Source organism: Colletotrichum acutatum, assembly GCF_030867785.1.
Source record: "Colletotrichum acutatum strain CBS 112980 chromosome Unknown BDZ83scaffold_51, whole genome shotgun sequence".
Lineage (NCBI taxonomy): Eukaryota > Fungi > Ascomycota > Sordariomycetes > Glomerellales > Glomerellaceae > Colletotrichum > Colletotrichum acutatum.
This window is the reverse complement of record NW_026849045.1, coordinates 166,737-187,391: the sequence shown is the minus strand read 5'-3', so window position 1 is coordinate 187,391 and position 20,655 is coordinate 166,737. Positions and strand designations below refer to the sequence as shown.

At 54.1% G+C, this 20,655-nt stretch overlaps 7 protein-coding genes across 7 annotated transcripts; 5 read left to right on the top strand and 2 right to left on the bottom strand.

The window, feature by feature from the left end:
* Positions 1-1,520: 1,520 nt before the first annotated feature.
* On the top strand, positions 1,521-2,947 carry BDZ83DRAFT_578629 (eukaryotic aspartyl protease; the record flags this gene model as incomplete). The annotated part of the gene is made up of 2 exons (XM_060505149.1): positions 1,521-2,402; positions 2,456-2,947. The coding sequence occupies 2 exons, from the start codon at positions 1,521-1,523 to the stop codon at positions 2,945-2,947; spliced, it is 1,374 nt and encodes a 457-aa protein (XP_060364560.1).
* A 3,882-nt stretch (positions 2,948-6,829) lies between these two features.
* BDZ83DRAFT_652161 (6-phosphofructo-2-kinase) lies at positions 6,830-8,384 on the top strand (the record flags this gene model as incomplete). The annotated part of the gene is made up of 4 exons (XM_060510506.1): positions 6,830-6,935; positions 7,059-7,648; positions 7,698-7,811; positions 7,866-8,384. 4 exons carry the CDS (start codon positions 6,830-6,832, stop codon positions 8,382-8,384), a joined length of 1,329 nt encoding a protein of 442 aa, XP_060364559.1.
* A 1,365-nt stretch (positions 8,385-9,749) lies between these two features.
* On the top strand, positions 9,750-12,370 carry BDZ83DRAFT_622866 (DEAD/DEAH box helicase). Its single transcript, XM_060508345.1, has 2 exons — positions 9,750-11,319; positions 11,379-12,370. Exons 1-2 carry the CDS (start codon positions 9,979-9,981, stop codon positions 11,886-11,888), a joined length of 1,851 nt encoding a protein of 616 aa, XP_060364558.1. The 5' UTR covers positions 9,750-9,978; the 3' UTR covers positions 11,889-12,370.
* BDZ83DRAFT_622864 (uncharacterized protein) lies at positions 12,370-12,643 on the bottom strand. Its single transcript, XM_060508344.1, has one exon. It carries the CDS (start codon positions 12,628-12,630, stop codon positions 12,436-12,438), a length of 195 nt encoding a protein of 64 aa, XP_060364557.1. The 5' UTR covers positions 12,631-12,643; the 3' UTR covers positions 12,370-12,435.
* Positions 12,644-12,990: 347 nt separating this feature from the next.
* On the top strand, positions 12,991-13,873 carry BDZ83DRAFT_350663 (uncharacterized protein). The gene is made up of 2 exons (XM_060502523.1): positions 12,991-13,394; positions 13,672-13,873. Exons 1-2 carry the CDS (start codon positions 13,103-13,105, stop codon positions 13,779-13,781), a joined length of 402 nt encoding a protein of 133 aa, XP_060364556.1. The 5' UTR covers positions 12,991-13,102; the 3' UTR covers positions 13,782-13,873.
* Positions 13,874-15,346: 1,473 nt separating this feature from the next.
* Positions 15,347-19,297, top strand: BDZ83DRAFT_350628 (WD domain-containing protein). The gene is made up of 5 exons (XM_060502522.1): positions 15,347-15,835; positions 15,940-17,191; positions 17,241-17,451; positions 17,503-18,716; positions 18,767-19,297. The coding sequence occupies exons 1-5, from the start codon at positions 15,519-15,521 to the stop codon at positions 18,983-18,985; spliced, it is 3,213 nt and encodes a 1,070-aa protein (XP_060364555.1). The 5' UTR covers positions 15,347-15,518; the 3' UTR covers positions 18,986-19,297.
* A 312-nt stretch (positions 19,298-19,609) lies between these two features.
* Positions 19,610-20,554, bottom strand: BDZ83DRAFT_578520 (mitochondrial carrier domain-containing protein; the record flags this gene model as incomplete). Its single annotated transcript, XM_060505132.1, has 1 exon — positions 19,610-20,554. The coding sequence occupies one exon, from the start codon at positions 20,552-20,554 to the stop codon at positions 19,610-19,612; it is 945 nt and encodes a 314-aa protein (XP_060364554.1).
* Between the last annotated feature and the right edge of the window lie 101 nt (positions 20,555-20,655).

The following is a 20,655-nucleotide window of genomic DNA, read 5'->3' as shown; positions in this document are numbered from 1 at the left end:
GACGACAATGGTGGCACGTTGGGCAGGATATATGCGGATGGCGCGCCATCTCGCATTTGACATGAGGAACAAACAGATCTGCCGGACAGGGGTTGAGGGCTGAGAGCATAGAGACCCAGGTGTATACTCATATATCTTCTTTCACAACACGTTGACAGCACGTTGAGAGCATATGGCTTGGCCGCGAATGACAAGCGTGAACAAACATAGGACCCATCTTGTGTTACCGAGGCTTGATGGCGCAGTGGCGAGGCAGGACTTTTCTAAACCCGAGAAGCTATCTACCTGAGATCAACAGATGCTGTTTCGACCCGGTCACGTTTGCTCGAGCCGATTTCCGATAGCATGTGTCGGTCTTAGACTCTTTGCGTTTGCTCAATGAGCTAGCCGACTCCCGAGTAACGTCTGGTGATACTGGTACCTGAATGGCACACCTGGCAAATGCTGCAGGTATCCGCCTAGTGTAATTAAATCAAATTGAATGGGACGGAGTTTCGAATCCCTAGCTGGGCTTTAATAGTTGCTCATTCTTTCAAACGGATATATGAATCATATTGCCCCAAATCCTATGCCCGACCATAAGCAAGATGTGCTTTAAGGGGGATCGCGGATGCCCCTCACAATAACACGATCACCATGAGCTAGGCTTTGCTTAATGGAAAGTATCCAAGCCGGAAGAAGATTATTGAGCAAGAATCAGCTTCTGTCTCGAATCAATGCGACATCCGTAAAGATGGGTCGACACGAGGTCGTCGGGCCCGTTTGTATCAATATGTAAGGGAAAGCAAGTCGTAGATGAGATTTAGATGAGATCTACATCAATGGACCGAATAGCTTACCTATGCGCAGTGAGACTGTATGAACTGGGGGCTCGTTGCGTGTCTCGGCTATGAGCCATGAGCTTCTTGATGTTGTTGTTTATGAGATTCCATAGCCAGGTGTCAATGATATGGACGAGAACCTCGCGAACGCCTTCCGAGTCAGTGGCAAACTGCAACTTCCTCAACGGGAGGCCAGGATATCAAAGGAAGGTACGCTGTTTCCGTGTGGATCTGGTCCTTCCAAGATGGACGTGGCATCCCGAGCAAACGATTCAAGGCAAGCGGTACTTGCCCTTCCCGTCATCTACGATGGCAACCACCTTACGTACCTCCTCCCAGCTTCTAGCAGTCACCGCCATACACACGCTTTCCTAGTGTTACAATTCAGCCAAAGGGAAGTAACGCAGACGGGACCAGCCGAAGGGAAAGCACCTTCGTATTCGCTGCGCCTTCCTGTCGTCACCGTCCAGCCCAAACACATGTCCGAGGACTGTCCCCCTTTTCTAAAACCCTTCATCTTCCTCACCGTAGCCACCTCTTCTCAATTTTCCTTCTCCTCAACACTTGAGCAGCGTCCTCGTCCATTCTTCAAGAAGAGACTCAAGCTGTAGCTCGACTGTCTCGTCCCTTCTCTTGTTACATCCATCATTCCTTTCAATCACCTTCATTCATCCATTCTCTCCGTGACCCAAAGACGTCATGAAGGTCGCCAACATCCTCTCCTCTCTGTTGGGAGTTGGTCTCCTTTCCGCCGACGTTGTCTTGGCCAAGGATAGACGCCGTGTTGGTGTCGAGATCAAGAGCCCTCTCAAAGGCGTTAATTTCCAGCGCATCAAGGCCTTTCGCGAGGCTGCCCCTGATGAGGTCTCTGGCCGCACCCAGAAACTGAAGCCATTCCATGGCAGAATCACCGGCCATAACGCCGCCACGGCCTTGGGCGCTGCCCAACCTCGAGATCTCTCTTCCAGCTACCAGAACATCACAGCCTTGTCTCCTTGGGGTACCCAATATGCTGTCGAGGTTACCTGGGACGGCAAGCTCATCAACATGATCTTCGACACCGGCAGCAGCGACACCTGGGCCACCAGTTCCAATCTGACCTGTACCAACCTGTCAGGAACTGCTGTCTATTCCCCTGAATCTTGCGGCTTTGGACCGGACAAGATTGACGACTTCAAATATGGCCCTGTCGAGGATGTCCACTTCGCCTTGAGCTACGGTTCTGGCGAGCGAGTATCTGGCCCCATGGGTTACAGCGACATCGAGGTGGCCGGTATCGTCGTCAAACAACAGCAGGTCGGCCTGGCCAACAAGACGTACTGGATGGGCAACAACTACACCAACGGTGTTCTCGGTCTCGCCTATCCCTCCATCACTAGTGCTTTCACTGGCGACATGAATGAGGATCGCCCTGCTTTCCAGGTCCCATACTCGCCCTTCTTCACCAGCATGGTTCAGCAAGGACTCTCTTCAGATGCCTTCAGCGTTTCTCTCGTCCGCAATTCGTCTGGCGTAATTGGATGGGGTGGCCGCACTGGTCTGCCAATCACTGGCCCTACGGCCTATACCGATCTCATCATTGTAAGTTTTGGCTAAAACGGGATGGCATCTCAGTATGACTTACAATCTTGAAGACTAGCATCAACTCACAGCGTCCCGACGGTAGCTGGCAATACTCATATTACACCATCCTCGTTGATGGCTTGCGTTGGGGATCCACGAGCGACACCAAGAAGTACCTGTACATTGTCGACACCGGCACGACGCTCATGTACGTGCCTCCGCCCACAGCTGAGGCTATTGCCAGGTCTTTCTCCCCCAGCGCCATCTACTTGTTCCAGTATGGCGGATATTTTGCCCCTTGCGATGCCATTGCTCCCAAGATAGCCGTCATCATCGAAGGCGCGAGCTTCTTCATCAATCCCGTGGATCTCATCTACCACGGACTGGTGGACCCTCTCACGGGTTACTGCCAGATCGGTATTACCACCGGTGGCAAGGGTCCGTACATCCTGGGTTCAGTCTTCCTTCACAATGTCGAAGCCTACTTTGACGTTGGTGCTGGTCAGGTTCGCTTCTACGGTCGCGAAACCTACGGTGCCACTCCTCAGCTCCCGGAGAAGTAGAAGTTCAAGCAGCGGTTTGGTAGTTTCGAGGACACTTCATCAGGTCATTTGAGGTTCGGACTGAGACTACTCAAGTTCATATAGGCTGTTCACCAAGATTGGGGATGAATTTGCTGAGGTTGTTTTGGGGTCATGTTGGCCAAAGACATAGTAGGTTACACAGAGTTGTAATTGTACTGGTGAGATAGGGTTCAGTCTAATGAATGCCACTTGCCTCATACTTTCTTTGAATGCTCGCTTGTAATCGTTTTGGTTAGCATCCTGGCCTCCTCGTCGGCGCCCGGGGCAGCCTGGTGAAGTGTGATTTCAGGTCAGAGACAGCGGCAGTTCCAGCGCAGGCGGTGTTCCACAGTGGACGAGACTGAAACCGGTGCTCGGGTCGGGACTTATCGGAGTGGCGACAAGGGCTTATCGAGGCCTGGAGTCCTTATCGATAAGACACCTCAGTGAGGTCACTGCGATGGCGCTCTGAATTCTGCCACTTGGTTCAACACTTCACGATCCAGGCCCCTCGGCAACACTTACTCACACCTCACCGACTTCCTTTCAAGCGATACCGACCTTGCTACTGCTGCTGCTGCTGCTTCAGAGGCCAGTCCTCTCCTTCTCTTCTCCTCTGCAGATTTCTTCGCGGTCCTCTTCCTACCTCTTTTGCGCCACGTCTTCTTCGCCGTCAAGATCGTATCGTCTCAACCCCCATCGTTTGCGGTGTGCGGCGGTTACTCGGCAGTCGCTGTACCGATCTTCTAGAAACCCTCCGACATCCCCCGTGGTCGGCAACAATTCTGGGAAAAAAGACTGGAATAGTATTCTTCCGACCTGACCAGCCCGGAGAGCGACCTGGACGAAGGCATTCCCGAATCACCCAGCGAACCACCAAAGCCCAGTTTCCAAGCAGCCTAGCCATCCATCATGGGTATCGGAGTAATCCCGGCAAACAGCGCCGACGAGAGTAAGAAGACGCCTCGACGACAGCATACCTGGAGCTTTAGCAAGGTACGATATTATCGAATTTCTTAGCCTTCTTTTCTTTTAGTATTCAAGAGCTTTGATACTCTTTTCGAGGCGTTTTCCTGTTGTGTTTGCGCGGATTTCAGTTGTCTTGTTTGCAGTGCACCAGCTTTCTCACGAGCATCGTCAAGTGACTTTTTTTTCCACCTTTGCCCAGTTGATGGCTTCCTGGCGGTGTGAATAATCACGCAGGGGTGTTGGTCAGCGATGGAGGACCCCTCCCCTAGCCCTTTTCCATCTGGACTATTTGACACGATCTGGCAATCGCGCCGATTTGTTGGATCCGAGTCCCGGCCGGTTGGACCTGCTTATTCGGAGCTGGCCTGCTGGGCATTGAGAGAAAACGACCCCTGGAACAATTGTTCAAGCCTAGACTCCTATGCGGATGGAGGTGTTTCCCCCAGCAAGTGCGGCGGTGAAATTTCTCATGTTGCGCGGTCAGGAGACTTATCGCGGGTGACCTTTTCCCCTGGCGGGTTTTCGTGGGGGTCAGATGTTAGTGGCCATTGGGTTGCTCAATTGAGCCTCGAGAGCTTTGGGGACCTGGATGACTCTGATTCTTGTTGTCGGCCAAGTGGTCGATGCGATGCAAAGTCGAGTGTTCTGTGGACTCTACGTGTTGGCGATTAGCCGCAGCCGGAAGTGGCTGGCCAGCAGATCGACAATTGGAGTGAAACGATTGGCAAAGTTGTCGAGACGTTTGATGGCACCAGAAAGGGCACTCTTATGAAGATTTGTGGTTGAAATGGGAAGTTCAAGCGGACTGGAATTTGGCTTTCCTTCTTCAACAGAAAGGGACCTTCTCGTTTGCATCCTCGTCATCGCGAAAAGGCCCTCTATCGAATTCCGAAGTACCTGGTGTCATGAGGAGGCTCCGGCTATGCCTGGCAAGTCAAACCGATCACTTCGACGTGGTCTGATGTCCACCTCGGTTGTTCTCGGTGAGAGCTGCCCTCTTGGCTCTTGGAAGGGTGGTGAACCAAGAAAGCCGACTGGCGAACTGGCACCTCAAAGCTCAAGCTGGGCGGGATCAGGATGCGACATGTCCCGGTGACTGAAGTGGATGCGGGGATGGCCCGCTAAAGTCTGCGCTGAGCTGCTGGAACTTCAAGCTGGAGCTTCTGCCCTCGACTCGAGCTCTCCTTTCAGTGGTCCAGTGGGCTAGGGGTACCGGGGAAAGGCGGGCAGAATGAGGGGCACCCGAATGGGAGGGGGGGGGGGATTGGAGTTCGCCCCGGGGCATGGGGTCCGTGGTCCTCTATGATGGAGGGGCGGGCAGACCACCGACGAGAAGCCGCGCGAGGGGGGAACGGCGGCCTCTGCCGTTGCGCACAATGGAACAAATGACCTGCCCTGCATGCATACCCAGTTAGGTACATGCAGCTAAAGGGACACCTTATCCATCTTGTTGTGTCTGCTCAAGGTAGCTGGTGAAGCTGCTGCTCGTGATCTCAGTTGCGGACGGGCGAACGGGACGTCCTGAAGATGGGACTATTCTTTCCCTTTCATTCTGTTTGGCGTCCTTGATCCAACGGCCTCGGGCTAGAGGGCAGGTCCTAGGTATGCTACCCGACCTCCCAGATAGTACAATCGTATGCCCACTGCTTCGGTAGTAGTGACCCGGCACATGTCACTCCTGGGATCCCCAAAGATACATGCGGATAGATGGGGTCACCAAGCAAGCAGTGCTCTGCTCCAGTACCTTACCCTAGGTATCTACAAGCTACGGATACCTTTCCGTACAAACAGCGGTCCCATCCCCCCGGCAAGGCACATGTCGCATCAGTTCATCCAGTGGTGGACTTGATATCTGAACTGGGCAAACTGACCTGATGGATGAGCTGAGCCCGATGTCTCTGGTCTCTCCATCATGGCCGTTGCCGTCGTTGCGCCCGCTGTTTGTTCTTGAGGTCTGAGTCTCGTCCAAGGTACTGCCGAGTCCAGCGATTCCATACCTTGACTCTTTTGTACTTACCCTACCAAGAAGCAAGGTACTTGCTGCACTCGGCTCTTTGCTGGCAGCCAAGTCGATTCTGCGAAGCTTCCATTGCCTACCAAGTACCTTTGATGTTCTTGTTCCTCGGGATATCCTCTCGGCAGCCCTTGTCCTCTTGCGCCTTTCCCCCTCCTCGTTTACCTATGTTTTACGTACCTTTCTCTCGATCCCCTTCACACTTTCACGTACTCATTCACGTCGCCCATCCACTCATTACTCTATGCCCTCCACCCTCACCGTTCACCTCACCTAACATCAGGTCACTCTCTTCTCCTCACTACATCATAGTTCTCCAAACCCTGTGCAACCTCAAGTGTGCTGGTTCTGCATCTCCTTACACCTACACATACCCATACCTCTCTCTACCTACCATTACATCCATACCTTGTCTTTGCCTGCAAACGGAATTCTTCAGCAAACAACGTTTCGAACCACAGCCGTTGGCTCAGTCTTCTCCCTAGTCCCTACACATTGCCAGTATTGTTATCAAAGAAGTCAAAGAGACAAGGACGTCCTACTCCACTTCTTTCAGCAATTCCATGTCGTCCGGCTCAGAGTGACCCTTAACCCCCGTCGTCCCCGTCACCCCCGTCCCAAAGTCACCGCACCCGCCCCGAGAGTTACACCCGAGGGGTCCCGCCTATTTGGGCGTAGAGCTACTGCCACAAGCTGGAAGCATCACGCGAGCTGCCTTCCTCCACGCCTTCTCTTTCCACGCCACTCAATTCATCTCCAGCTTCCTTCTCATGCCTACGTGTTTTCAGCCTCTACAACATCCTTTTCCTTCTGTCTCGTCATAACGATTTCCGCTCAGACAACTACCAAAAAGAGAGAGAGAGAGAGAGAGAGAGAACGAGAAAAAGCACAGCGTCAAGATGCCGGCCAAGACTAACGGCATAGGCATTCAGGTGGAAGATACCAAGATATGCGTCGTCATGGTTGGTCTGCCCGCTCGGGGCAAGAGCTTCATCGCTCAGAAAGGTGAGTAAATATTCCAGCTGCGTATTTCTGCAGAGAATATTCAGCAAATGACGCCGCTGCCGCTTCAGCACATATCTATGGCGTCGATATTCCGATTATTTGACACTGACATGTTTGGCTCAGCGCAACGCTATCTGGGCTGGCTCTCCATCAAGGCAAAGACCTTCAACGTCGGCAGCTACCGCCGCCAGGAGGATGCGCACCCCTCGGCTGATTTCTTCGACTTCTACAACACCGAGGGCGAGCGCAGACGTCGCGCCGCGGCCGAAAAGGCCATCGAGGATATGCTGGCCTGGTTCCGCCAGGGCGGCGTCATTGGCATCCTCGATGCCACCAACTCCACCAAGGAGCGTCGTAAGTGGGTTCTCGACATCTGCACCAAGGAGGGCATCGAGGTCCTCTTCGTCGAGAGCAAGTGCGACAACGAGAACCTCATCATGGCCAACATTCGCGACGTCAAGACTACCTCGCCCGACTACCAGGGACAGGACCCCGAGGAAGCCGCGCTTGACTTCCGCAACCGCATTCGCAACTACGAGAAGGTCTACAAGACGCTTGACGAGGACGGTGATGAGAACGAGTACACCTACCTGAAGATCATGGATGTCGGCAAGCAAGTCATCATCAACCGCATTCAGGACTACCTTCAGAGTCGCGTTGTCTACTACCTCATGAACTTGCACATTCGCCCTCGCTCCATCTGGCTCTCTAGAGTATGTATCACTGACTTTGCGCTGTTGAGTCTTGGCTAATGGGGAACAGCACGGAGAGTCCATGTACAACTTGGATGGTCGCATTGGTGGCGACACTACGCTCTCTCCCCGTGGTGAGCAGTATGCGCGCAAGCTTCCTGAGCTCGTCCGCGATTCAGTCGGTGTAAGTCATTCCAGAAATGTGTCTTTTGCGTCTAAATTGCTGACTAACCCACAGGACGACCGTCCCCTGACCGTCTGGACCTCGACTCTCAAGCGCACCATTGCCACCGCCCGCTTCCTTCCTCCTAACTACAACCAGTTGCAGTGGAAGGCTCTCGACGAGCTCGACTCCGGCGTCTGCGACGGCCTCACCTACCAGGAAATCAAGGACCGTTTCCCGGAGGATTTCGCCGCCCGTGACGAGGACAAGTACAACTACCGCTACCGCGGCGGTGAGTCGTACCGCGACGTCGTCATCCGCCTCGAGCCCATCATCATGGAGCTCGAGCGCAGTGAGGACATTCTCATCGTCACCCACCAGGCCGTGCTGCGCTGCATCTACGCCTACTTCATGAACAAGAGCCAGGCCGACAGCCCCTGGATGAATGTGCCCCTGCACACCCTCATCAAGCTCACCCCACGCGCCTACGGAACCGAGGAGGTGCGCTACGAGGCTAACATCCCCGCGGTCAGCACCTGGCGTGGCAAGGGTTCTACGGCCAAGCACGAGAACCCGATTGCGGAGTGTACGTGAAAAGAGTCCTTGAGATTGGTTTGTGGACCAAGATTGACTAAAGGATTGGAATAGGAACTCGAGGGAAACGGACGCAGGCGTGACTGTCTTGTGGTCACAGTCTCTGTGATTGAGACAGTTCGAGATCGATTCCAGATCTGCGCACGCGAAGGATTTCTTTTTTTTTTCTCTTGACGACGACGACGTTTTCAGACTCCACTTCTCGGCATATTCCACTCGGTTCACGATGGCGTTTAAGGATAACACGGAGAGAAAGAAAAGATGACCTATTACAGGGACGGCGGCAAAAAAAACGCGGAGAGTGGTGGCATATCACGTCGGAGGGAACCCGACACCCATTCTCGATGGAACAAATTTCCTTGCTTTTTTGACTGGACCAGACGAACGTCAACACGGCGACTGCATCACTCTGTTTACACTTCTCACCCAGAAGTGGGCTCCCACGCTTTCAGAGTCTTGCAATTACTGTCGCGATGCATCTACGGTCCGGTATCTCAATTACTTTGCACTTGCTCAAGATCCTACAACTACTCTAGGACAAATGTTTTCAAGGTTCGACAATTCACAATCAAATGAAAGGGAACGATAGGGGAGGGGACAAAAATTGCATCGATCGGACGGGGGGTTACGCAGGCGGTTTGAGTGGTTGCGGACACCGGCATAGAGGTTCGGGTTGGACCAAGGACCGTTTGACATCCGTCCGGGTGTGACGAGGGACTGGACGGTGGAAGTCTTTCCCCGGCTGGTGTCCTCTACATGTTCCCTTTAATTTTCGAGTTTCATAGCTTCATGATGAATGTACCTGCGTTAGGTACCAATGGCATTTTCTCTCGGCCGTGACTGACATCAGAACTGCTACGTTCCTGCTCTTACCGAGGATGGAAATTGGGAACTATTGTAGATAACGTTGATCAACAAAGTCTATGTTGTTACCTTCGTCCAGTCGCGTGTAACAAGTCCCACAAGAGCTAGTTCGACGGCAATTTCAGACACATCCTCGACAACTATTCGACGAGTCTCCCAGCAATAGACTGAGAACCAGGCAAGTGTAAAAGTTCGTTCCGATGGCGAAGCTGTGATCTTCGAGGTAGCTTATTGATGAAGAATCGCTCGATAATGTCTACGTTTGCAGTGACCTTAAAGATGACGGCCAAGCGGAACGCTCAAGCATCTCGTTATCGAGGAATCAGCATTGAATCTGATATGAGTCATACGTTAGGAATCATCGTTCGAGATGGCTTATACCGTGATGGCCTCGACAATAAGATGAAAAGCTTGAATTCGATGTCTGGCTCTGCTCTAGGCGCATAAAAGCCCGGAACGTCTGTATTCAAGTGATGGGGGTGTTCACAAATCCCACCTTCAGCACCAGGTACGTACCGTTTGCCCCGCACTTCATTCCACTCGGGGTGGATTAACCACCTCCGTTATCAACCCAGACTTTTCAGACCGATAAGAAAAAAAATTCCCAGGCGGGTGAGGGTCGACACTTTTGGGAGCAGCTTGAGAGAAGTCCCTTCTGGCCGCCTTCACTGCACGGTTTTCTACAACGCAATTTTCGCATTGCAAAGAACCACCACAAAAACCACACAACATGGACGCCGCCACGAGCAAGAAGAGAAAGTCACGCGACTCCAATGGCGTGAAGATCTCCAGTAAAAAGCGAGCCGCCGAGGCAGAGGTCCCCGCCGCCTCGACGACCGCAGAGGCCCCCGCGAAGAAGTCCAAGAAGGTGAAGCGCAGCAAGCAGCCCGAGCCCGAGCCGGAATCCGACAATGAGGAGCAGGAAGTCGAGGCAGAAAGCGACGCCGAAGATGTAGAGAACGAGGAGGAGACGGCGGCCGCCAACTTCAAGACTGCACAAGACGACGAAGACGAGGGCAACGGCTCCGACCTCGACGACGACGTCCACGCGCCCGCAAAGGACACCGCCGACGGCGAAAACGACATCCCCAACGCGCAGCAGCTCTCCCTCCCGCCCGCCGCCGGCGCCGAGGCCCACGATTTCGCCGAGCTCAACCTCTCCGAGAAGACGATGAAGGCCATTGGCGACATGGGCTTCACCAAGATGACGGAGATCCAGAGGCGGGGTATCCCCCCTTTGCTGAGTGGCAAGGACGTTCTGGGAGCAGCCAAGACGGGTTCTGGAAAGACGCTCGCGTTCTTGATCCCCGCCGTCGAGATGCTTAGCGCCCTGCGCTTCAAGCCGCGCAACGGCACGGGCGTCATCGTCGTCTCGCCCACCCGCGAGCTGGCGCTGCAGATTTTCGGCGTCGCGCGCGAGCTGATGGCGCACCACTCCCAGACGTACGGTATCGTCATCGGCGGCGCGAACCGCCGCGCCGAGGCGGACAAGTTGCAAAAGGGCGTCAACTTGTTGATTGCCACGCCCGGCCGCCTGCTGGATCACCTGCAAAACACCCCCTTCGTCTTCAAGAACCTCAAGTCACTCATCATTGACGAGGCCGACCGGATATTGGAAATCGGTTTCGAGGACGAGATGCGGCAGATTGTCAAGATTTTGCCAAAGAACGACCGCCAGACGATGCTCTTCTCCGCGACGCAGACGACAAAGGTCGAGGACCTGGCGCGCATTTCGCTCCGTCCGGGCCCGTTGTATGTGAACGTCGACGAGAAGCAGGAGCACAGCACTGTCGCAAACTTGGAGCAGGGGTACGTCCTCTGCGACGCGGATAAGCGGTTCCTGCTGCTGTTCTCGTTCCTGAAGCGCAACTTGAAGAAGAAGGTTATTGTCTTTTTCAGCAGTTGTAACTCGGTGAAGTACCACGCCGAGCTGCTCAACTATATCGATTTGCCGGTGCTGGATCTGCACGGCAAGCAGAAGCAGCAGAAGCGGACGAATACGTTTTTCGAGTTTTGCAATGCCAAGCAGGGTACGCTCATCTGCACCGACGTTGCCGCTCGTGGTTTGGATGTAAGTCACACTCTCACAACCTTCATCATGGATGTCGTGGTTTACTAACAGACTTGTAGATCCCCGCAGTAGACTGGATCGTCCAGGTCGACCCCCCAGATGACCCGCGCGACTACATCCACCGCGTCGGCCGAACCGCCCGCGGCTCCAACAGCAAGGGCCGCTCCCTCATGTTCCTCCAGCCCAGCGAGGTCGGCTTCCTGACGCACCTCAAGGAGGCCCGCGTGCCCGTCGTCGAGTTCGACTTCCCCGCAAACAAGGTCGCCAACATCCAGTCCCTGCTCGAGAAGCTCATCAACCAGAACTACTACCTCAACAAGAGCGCCAAGGACGGCTACCGCTCCTACCTGCACGCGTACGCGTCGCACTCGCTGCGCACCGTGTTTGACGTGAATAAGCTGGATCTGGCCAAGGTTGCAAAGTCGTTTGGCTTCTCGACGCCGCCGAGGGTGGATATTACTGTGGGCGCGAGCATGAGTCGGGATAAGAAGACGCAAGGGAGACGGGCGTATGGAAGTCAGCCTAGGAACCAGCAGAGCGGTACTGGTGGGTTTTATAAGAAGCGGTGAGGAGGGGCCTTGAGAGGGGTGTCAGTGGATGATGATGAGAAGAAAATGGGCAGAAGAGGTTCTTATTATTGCTGAGATGGCATGGTTCCTGTGAGAATAGATTTTGGTCAGCACGGCGTCGCGTTCATCAAAAATCATGATGGTCAAAAATGGTAATTGGGACTTTGATTTGTTTACAAGATTTTGGTCTGCTCATGAACTGTGATTGTGTATGGAAGACTCGATGGCCTGTAACAAGGGGGAAAGAGCATCGCCTCTCATTGTCCACTGCTGACATGTTCTGAGTTCAGTCTGTAGAAGCCAGAGAAATTCAGAGGATTTGTCGAGCTCGATGTCTACCGGAACGGCAAGAAGCATCCATCTTTCAGTATGAGGCTAGCAAGTTGAGGCCGGCTTGGTTTACTGTACTGAGCCCGTCAGTCAGATGGTCGTGGCCAGGGAGCCCAGGATCTGATGCATAATGAATATACAGAAGAGCTAACCAGAATACTCTATTGAATCTATTCTTCCGCACCGGTTATGGGCCTCCGACCGGGCTCCTACTGCCTCATTCACCCCGTCTCCGGGCCACGCGATTCTCAGTATCTACACCATCCGGACGAGAACTCATATCAACCACATCGCCAACCATATTTTTTCCCCTCCCACCAAGCGTGCCTTCCTTTCTTGAAAGAGTTTCTTCCCACCCTTTTTCTTTTCTTCTCTGGACCACTGGTCGATTCATTCTTTCTGCTCCATCCATATATCACCAAGAAGTCGTACGTCTTTTGAGCAAAAAGGGAGATTGACGGCAGGTCGCATACAAGCTTCACCCTTCCAACCAACGACAAACGAATTACCAGGCTCACTTTCCGCCTACTTTTTCACCACAGTATCGAGAATTCAAGTCAGCTTTGAGCAAATACTGCATTCCAGAGTATCACAGTCAAAAGACAGCTGAAGAATCTCACTCAATACCCAGCAAACGAGAAAGTTCACTTCAATCCACAGCCACCCCGGACCAGATACCTTCCACCGCCTTCTTTGGGTACGACCTTTCAAATCTACATCCAGTCAGATCTAATATCATCAATTCAGTCAGGGCAATCAAGGGACTACAGATAACTCACTCAGTAACCTACAAACAATACCCATTACCACCCATCGACTCAAACTCAACCATCCACAAAGAATCAACTTCAATCAAACCGAATTACCCCAAAGAACAAAATAAGATGTGTACCTACATCTACACCATACACACGGCCTGCATGCACAAGCAGTACCAAAACATGATGGAGTGCGTCCGCACCCGCACCGGCGACAGCACCACGCGATTCGGCACCTACAGGACCCTCCACGGCGAGCTCACTCTCAACATGCCTGTTCATTTGCCCGAGAAGGAGCCCTTTGACATTCCGCTCCGGGAGTGTCGCGCTCGGCCCCGGTTTGCCACGCGCCCCGTGTCTGGGCTGTGTGGTGCTTGTAAGAGGGCGGAGAGGGAGAAGCGGGCTGCTGAGGCTTTGGGTGAGTTTCTATTTTTACTTTAATATTTGTCTTTGATTGTTTTTTTCTTCTTCTTGTTTTTATCAAAGATGCCTGTCTCGATCTTGGTTCGGCGATTATGCCTTGCCTAGAACTCTATGCACAAAGATTATTTTATGATTCAGCTTTTCTCAAGGTTGTATCCGGTACTACATTTCTACTGTGAACGGATCCCCATTATTCACCATTCTTCTCAATACGCATATACCATGCGGCGTACTCGCTAGGAAATGATGACTGACCAAGGCCGGTGATGTAGAAGCTGAGCGAATGGCGGGGGTTGCCGATATGCCGGCGGGTGTGAGAACCAGCATCATGGGGTTGGAGACGCTGGTTGCTGCCACCAAGAGGATGGATCTGGAGGATTGAGAGCTACCCAATACAGCTCGAAATCTCTTCAGCTAATCCTCTTGGGGGCAGCAACTGGCCATGGAGTTTGGAGGAGTGGTTTATAAAGGCGTTCAATTACGAAGAGCAAGGAAAGTGTTTTTTTTTTGGGCCTGGGATGGACTTTAGGAATGATACCCCCGGATCGGAGGACGAGTTACGACATCAATTGAGATTTTCTGGTCTTGATGAGAATGATTTCAGTTCCACGCCAATGTTGATATGATCAGAGATGGTGATGGTGATGTTAATGATGGATGTTGGTGGTGGAGGCCGGCGCCGAAGTGACACGGACGCGTGGGGCAAGACGGGGAAAGGGACTGTGGGGGAAAGAGCACCGAGGGAGGGGGATCGGCGGGTCCATGCTTTCTTTTCTTCTTTTTCGGGGTTGGCACCTCTGTCTGACGGTTCAGGGTCGGTGGCTTGAACTTGGGGAATGCGCCAGCCACCGATTTCTTCTAGACTCGATCTCCCGTCTCCAGAGACAAATTGAAGACTGGCAGACTTCTCGATTGATGAGTGTGTCTCATTAGTTGTGTTTGATTACCTCCTCATAGCTGAATGAGCTGGTCCAAAAGAGGGGTCTTGTCTGCCGCCGTCGTACTACAGAAACGACACATGACACTTTGGGCGCTAATTGGAGAGCCATGTGCTACTTGGATTGTCTGGCGTCTGTCAGATTTGTTCTGGATCCCGGTCTACGTACCTTTTCCACCCAAAGGTACGAAGTACCTGCCTTGCACGCCTTGGTAGGTACGGATGGTCTGTTCAATGTTACTGTACAAGTACCTAGGCAGAATAAGACGCATAATGCAGGATTCAGTCAGACTTTGGAAGAGGAACGCCAACAGCCAGACAAATCAACGGCAGGTTCGTCCCGTTGTTGGAGCATTCATGCGCAGATCGATGCAATCATAAGATGGGCAAGACGATATCAGGGGTCCTAGAAAGCGAGTGTGACGGTGCCAGCCAAACTCAATTGCTTCACCTCTGATGCTCTGACGGAACATGGTCATGAATACCTTCGTTACCTTGCAAAGGTACGAATAGAGGTACCCTGACCTGACTGCCCCCCTTATCTACCTGCCTTGGGTCCTTACCCCATGCACCTCGCACCCACGAAGAGAAAGTACCCCGGCCTCAGGTGACAGTGATGGATCCCAATCCTTCCAACATGTTGGATTGCGCCAACACCAACCGGTATAGGTGCAGATGCGGTTGCAGATTGCAGACACCCAACGACGCGCACTCACACCCCTTTTGCCTCTTACAGCCCACCTCACTATGTGTACGGCGTAGGTACGAATGCGCCTTTAAGCCTTGCAGCATTCGCTGAGCCCATTCCCATTCCCATCCATCATTCCCTCCCCCCATCTTCCTGGCTCAGGTCCTCCCCGCTTGGCCCCGTCGCAATCCACCAATACATCATACCTGGGCAGGCACCCCCATAACTCCAGCCGCAGCCAATTACTACCTACTGCTACCACTTACCTCACTACTCCCACCACCACCACCACCACTACGGCTACATTCTCACAGCATCACCACCCGAGTGAGCTCACATACCCGACCGCTCATATATTCTTCCCTTTATAGCATTGCATCGTCCGTTTCCCCCATTGCATTGTTTCTTCTTTCTTGCATGCGTAATCCGTAATCGAATATCCCACCCGCGCTACCGCTCGAAAATGGCCAAGAAAGCGCGCCAGAGGGTCAGCTATGGTATGTCTGTCGTGTGTGCATCTTCTGTCCGTGCCGCTTTGCTTGCTGTTGGTGCTCGTGTGCCCGCTGCGCTGCCGTCGCATGTTGGCTGAGGTCGGCGACCGCAACCCCGCACGTCCTCCAGGACGAGTACCTCGAGTCTTGACCTTCATCGCGAGACTCGGGCCTGTCTGTAGCGTTCCTCGAGAATGTCAATGGCCTCGCTTGCTAATCCCATACCGTCAAATAGTCCTCGAGCTCCCAGCTGGTTCGCAAGGCGGCGGCCACAGGCTAGGCGTCAATGGCCTCGCCGTCGACAAGGACAATGGCATCCTGTAAGATCCCGAGACCCGTGATGCGAACCGTAGCCCTCCTGCTACCACCTTCTACTCCTCCTCTCTGCGCCGCTGCCCGCTGACACTGCTCTGCTCGCAAACAGATACTCGGGAGCCCGCGATGGCTACATTTGCGCATGGGACCTCAACCTCAACCTCCAGACCGGCGGCAGCGTACCACCCCCCGAGACCAAGACCAAGACCGCCTTCCGCTCCCAGACCCAGGCGCACATGGCGTGGATCAACGACATTGTCCTCGCCAACAATAACTCCGCCGTCGTCACCGCCTCCAATGACCTGACAGTCAAGGTCTGGCGCCCACACTCCGAGACGAACGATATCGCCGCGACCATTGGAGGACACGCCGACTATGTCAAGTGCGTTGCTACACCCCCTGGCGGCTCCGTCAACTGGGTCGCCTCGGGCGGCTTCGATCGCAAGATATACCTGTGGGACTTGAACGGAGGAGGCAAGACTCTCGAGATTGACACCCAGGGGGACGAGGTTGCGGAGAAGGGCTCCATTTATGCCTTGAGCGTAGGCCACAGCATCATGGCCAACGGTGGCCCCGAGTCCGTTGTGCGCTTATGGGACCCTCGTTCCGGCAAGAGAGTGACCAAGTTCGTCGGCCACACGGATAACGTGCGCGGCGTCCTGCTCAACGAGGCCGGTGACAAGGTGCTTACGGCCAGTTCCGACCACACGATCAAGCTATGGAGTGTCACGGCTGGACGTTGTATGTACACGTTCACCATGCACGAAGACAGCGTCTGGTCGCTCTTCTCGGACGACCCTGAGCTGGGCACCTTTTACAGTAGTGACAGGTCTGGTTTTGTCGTCAAGACAGACGTCCGCGGGAACCTCGAAGACCTCGACGACGGAATTTCTGTTGCTGTCGCCCACGAGTCTCATTCGATCAGCAAGGTTGTGGCGGCAGGCGATTACATCTGGACGGCGACCAACACTTCGTCGATCAACCGGTGGTCCAATATCGACACAGGCCCTGACCTGCAGCTTCCCGAGGCCTTCCAGCGCCAGCGGGCTGCATCGACGGCTTCGAGAACGAGACAACCCTCGAGTCCTCCGCCTGCGAACCCACCAAAGAAGGAAATCTCACCAAGATCCATCTTACGCATCTCCAACACTGCAACATTCCCGGTCCAAGCCAACCCCGGCCCGGAATCTCCGCCTGCAGTTGGGAATCATGTGCCGCACGGGACCGAGCCCATCAACCAGAACCCAGAAGAGACCATTGAGGGTCAGTTTGGTTTGGTCAAGCACAGGTTCTTGAACGACAGGAGGAGAGTCCTGACGCTAGACACGGCTGGTGACGTTCTCATGTGGGATCTCATCAAGGTATGTTGGCTGCTTGTGTGGCCCGAGGATGAATCACTAATTCTCGCAGTGCAAACCCATTCAAAAGTTTGCGAAAAAGCACCTAGAAGACGTTGAAATAGAAGTCAACACCACGGAAGCTGTAGCTCCGTGGTGTTCCATCGACATCAGCTCCGGAAGTCTCACTGTGGTTCTGGAACCATTCAACTGCTTCGATGCAGAGATGTATGCGGATGACCTGGAGTTGGAGGAGCCGGTAGAGTTCCGGGAGGACCAGAGAAGTAAGATATCCGCGAGACTAGGAACGACCACAAGCTGACCATGAACATAAGTCAATCTCGGCAAATGGATCCTTCGCTACCTGTTTGCTGGTTTGATTGATGAGGAAATCAAACGCGATGAAGCGTACCGTGCCACACTCAACGAAGCTGTCGAACGGAGACTACAAGCAAGCCGTGCAAACCCCCCTTCGTCAATAGCGATTCCGACCGACAATGCGTGGGATGAGAGCTCAGGAACGACACCACGTGCGAATGGCTCTCACTACCCCATGACGCCTGGCATGGCTATTGGCCTCGCCACGCCGGGAGCTTCTGGCCGCCTTCACGACGTGCCAGAAGGAGCAGCCACTCCATCTAGCCCTCTTGACAACAAATCATCTCAGTTCAGCCGGCCGTCAACCGAGCGAGAAGACTATTTCACAAGCGCCATTGGGCCGATCGAAGGCGCTTCGAAGCCTACCGCAGCACCAGCAACGCCTGCTGAGCAAACAGCGGCTCCCGATGCCAAGACCCCTGCAGACGCAGGCAAAGACAAGGAGAAGGATAAGGACAAGGAAAAAGACAAGGACAAAGATGCAACCAACGGAAAGTCGCCCAGTACACCGTTTGGCAAGAAATTCCGCATGGGCATGGGCATGTCTTTTGGTAGCAAGAAGAGTGGACGATCGGCGTCGACCACTGCGCCGGAGAAGCCAGCTGTGGTGGACGAGAAGGCTGAAGAATCCGAGGCATCATCAACCCACGAGAAGGAAGTCGATGACAGTTTCCTGGGCGCCATCCAGAAGATTCGCAATGATTACGACAAGTCACTGACTGAGAATCCCGAGAAGCTCATCGAGACAAAAGTTACGCCAAGCTTGGCAAATGACACACCGGTGCTCAAACTGCCTCCTGGTACAAAGGTTGTCCTCCAAGAAGAGACGACTGGTGGAAGTGCCAACATCTATCAGGGTACTGTTGAGACAGTCGGCCAGGGGGCGGATGTCATTGAGCAGTGCGGTCCCATGTGGTTGGGCGAGGTGCTGCTCCAGAACCAGATCCCTATTAAGGAGCCTGTTAAGGTCTCATTCGTCCTTCAGCCATGGCAGAACAGCTTGCCCGACATTGCAACAACGGATGGCAACAACCGTCTCAATGCTAACAGGATGCTACGTGTTAAGAAGATTTTGGCCTACGTTGCGGAACGCATCGACCCCCAGCCAGAGAACCCAGAACCGGATGCTCTCCTGCCTCACGAGTACTTGGAGCTGTATTGCAACGAACAGGCAAGTGTCCTATGCATGCACCTTGCTCGATTTCTGCTAACCTGGCTTAGTTACTACCCATTACGATGACCCTTGCAACCCTACGAGCTCACATCTGGAAGGGTGGCAATGACGTTCAACTTCACTACAAGGCAAATGGGCGCAAGGAGATCAAGGAGATCAAGGAGGCTCCCAAGGCGGAACCCGAGCCTGCCGCGGTCGCACCGTCAGCAGCGGAATCTGACCCTGCACCATCAACAGGCACCGCAACGCCTCCAACGACAGGATAGTCTCTGTCTCGAGTGGCAGGTTGGTGGCAAGGGAGACCACACCTCCAAGTGAGCTTGCAAAAGATGCGGCCGCCGCAAAGCTTCAAAACCATGATTGTGGTAAAGCAAGCCAACCAAGAGCAGTACATGAAACGTGCGCCATCTGAACTCACTCCGCCACGGTCATGGGGGACATCTAGGGCTGCCTCGGCCTCGCGATAGTCTCGAATGGTGGACAGGGTGCGGCCGACTAGGGAGTGCCACTGGCATAGAGATGGCACGTGGACCACAAAGTACAAGTGGGCATTTTCGTCACGAGAGTTGCACGTTGCTGTACGACGTGAGTCAAATGGCCATGGCCTGTGATGTCTAGTCAGTACGGGTATAATGGCGTTTTTCAGTAATGTACATAGCGAAAAAGTTGTCAAGTCGCAGGCAGCCCTTCTGGCTGCATGCCCGAAGCGTATGTTTATACAGCGGGAGGGCAAGTTGAGGGCCCCCAAATACAGAAATTCTTGTTCCCTTTTCACATGGCCGGTTCGCCGTCTATCCAGCGTATTACACATCGTGCGCCTCTATGCTTGTTTGCGCACAACCATGCGTCCCATTACACGCACCACCCAAGACACTCAAGAAGGAAGATTATTATATCACGGCGCCGGTCAACGTGTTTGACGCAAACTGATAACTGCCGAGGAAGATGGACCCCCCGATGCTGATCCACATGACCCTCGGCCCGATACCCGCAAAGAAGGGCCGGATCCCGTGCTCCTTGTAAATCGTCCTCAGGATATCGCCAATCTTCTCCTTTTGCTGGCTCAGCATCACCCTCGTCTTGAGGACGTCGAGCGGGGTCGTGATGCCGGCCGCCGCGGCGCCAGCCACGCTGCCGTACAGCGCGCTCTCGACGGCGCTGACCTCGTACTGCGTTTGTTGGCGGGTGTTTGCGCCCGTGGCCGGGTCGATGTCGAGTTTGTAGTTTTTGGCCTGTTTGCGCTCGCGGCCCCAGCGCTTGAGGCGTTCCCAGAGGGGGAACTGGATTATGGTGAAGGGGACTTCGCGGAGGACGGTGATGGACCAGCCGCGGTAGAGTTCGCGCCAGACGGCGGAGAGGCCGCCGCCCGAGGAGTATTGGGAGAGGATGGAGCGGAAGGCGAGGAGGGAGGAGCCGCCGTGCTGGCCTGCTTGGGCGCGCTGTTTTACGACTTCGGTGGGGACGCGGACTGCGCAGGCGGCGATTTCGCCCAGGGAGGCGGCGAGCATGTGGGTTGCCGGGTCGATCCAGGCTGGTTTTGTGGATGACGATGCTGATCCTGAAGAAGAGAGTGCGAGGAGGCGGGAGTGTATAAAGGACTTGGAACCCTCGTAGGTGCAGAAGAAGAAGGCGGCGCCGGGGGCCGAGCCGACGACGGCGGAGCCGATGCCGCGGTAGATTCCGGTGAAGCCGCCTGAGGGGAAGAAGCCTGCGGAGGACTGGAGGCGGGTTTTGAGGGTGTCGAGGGGGAAGAGGGTTAGGTCTACTGTTGTGCCTGCTATTCCGCCTGCTAGGAGGGCTGTTGTGAAGGAGGGGGGTTGGTTGGTGGTGGACATGGTTGCGGTTTGGGTGGCTTGTGGGAGGTGGTTCACGTGAGGGGGTAGATCCTTAGAGAGTTTGGTTTTCCTCCTTTTCTCTCTGAATGTCTTCGATAGGG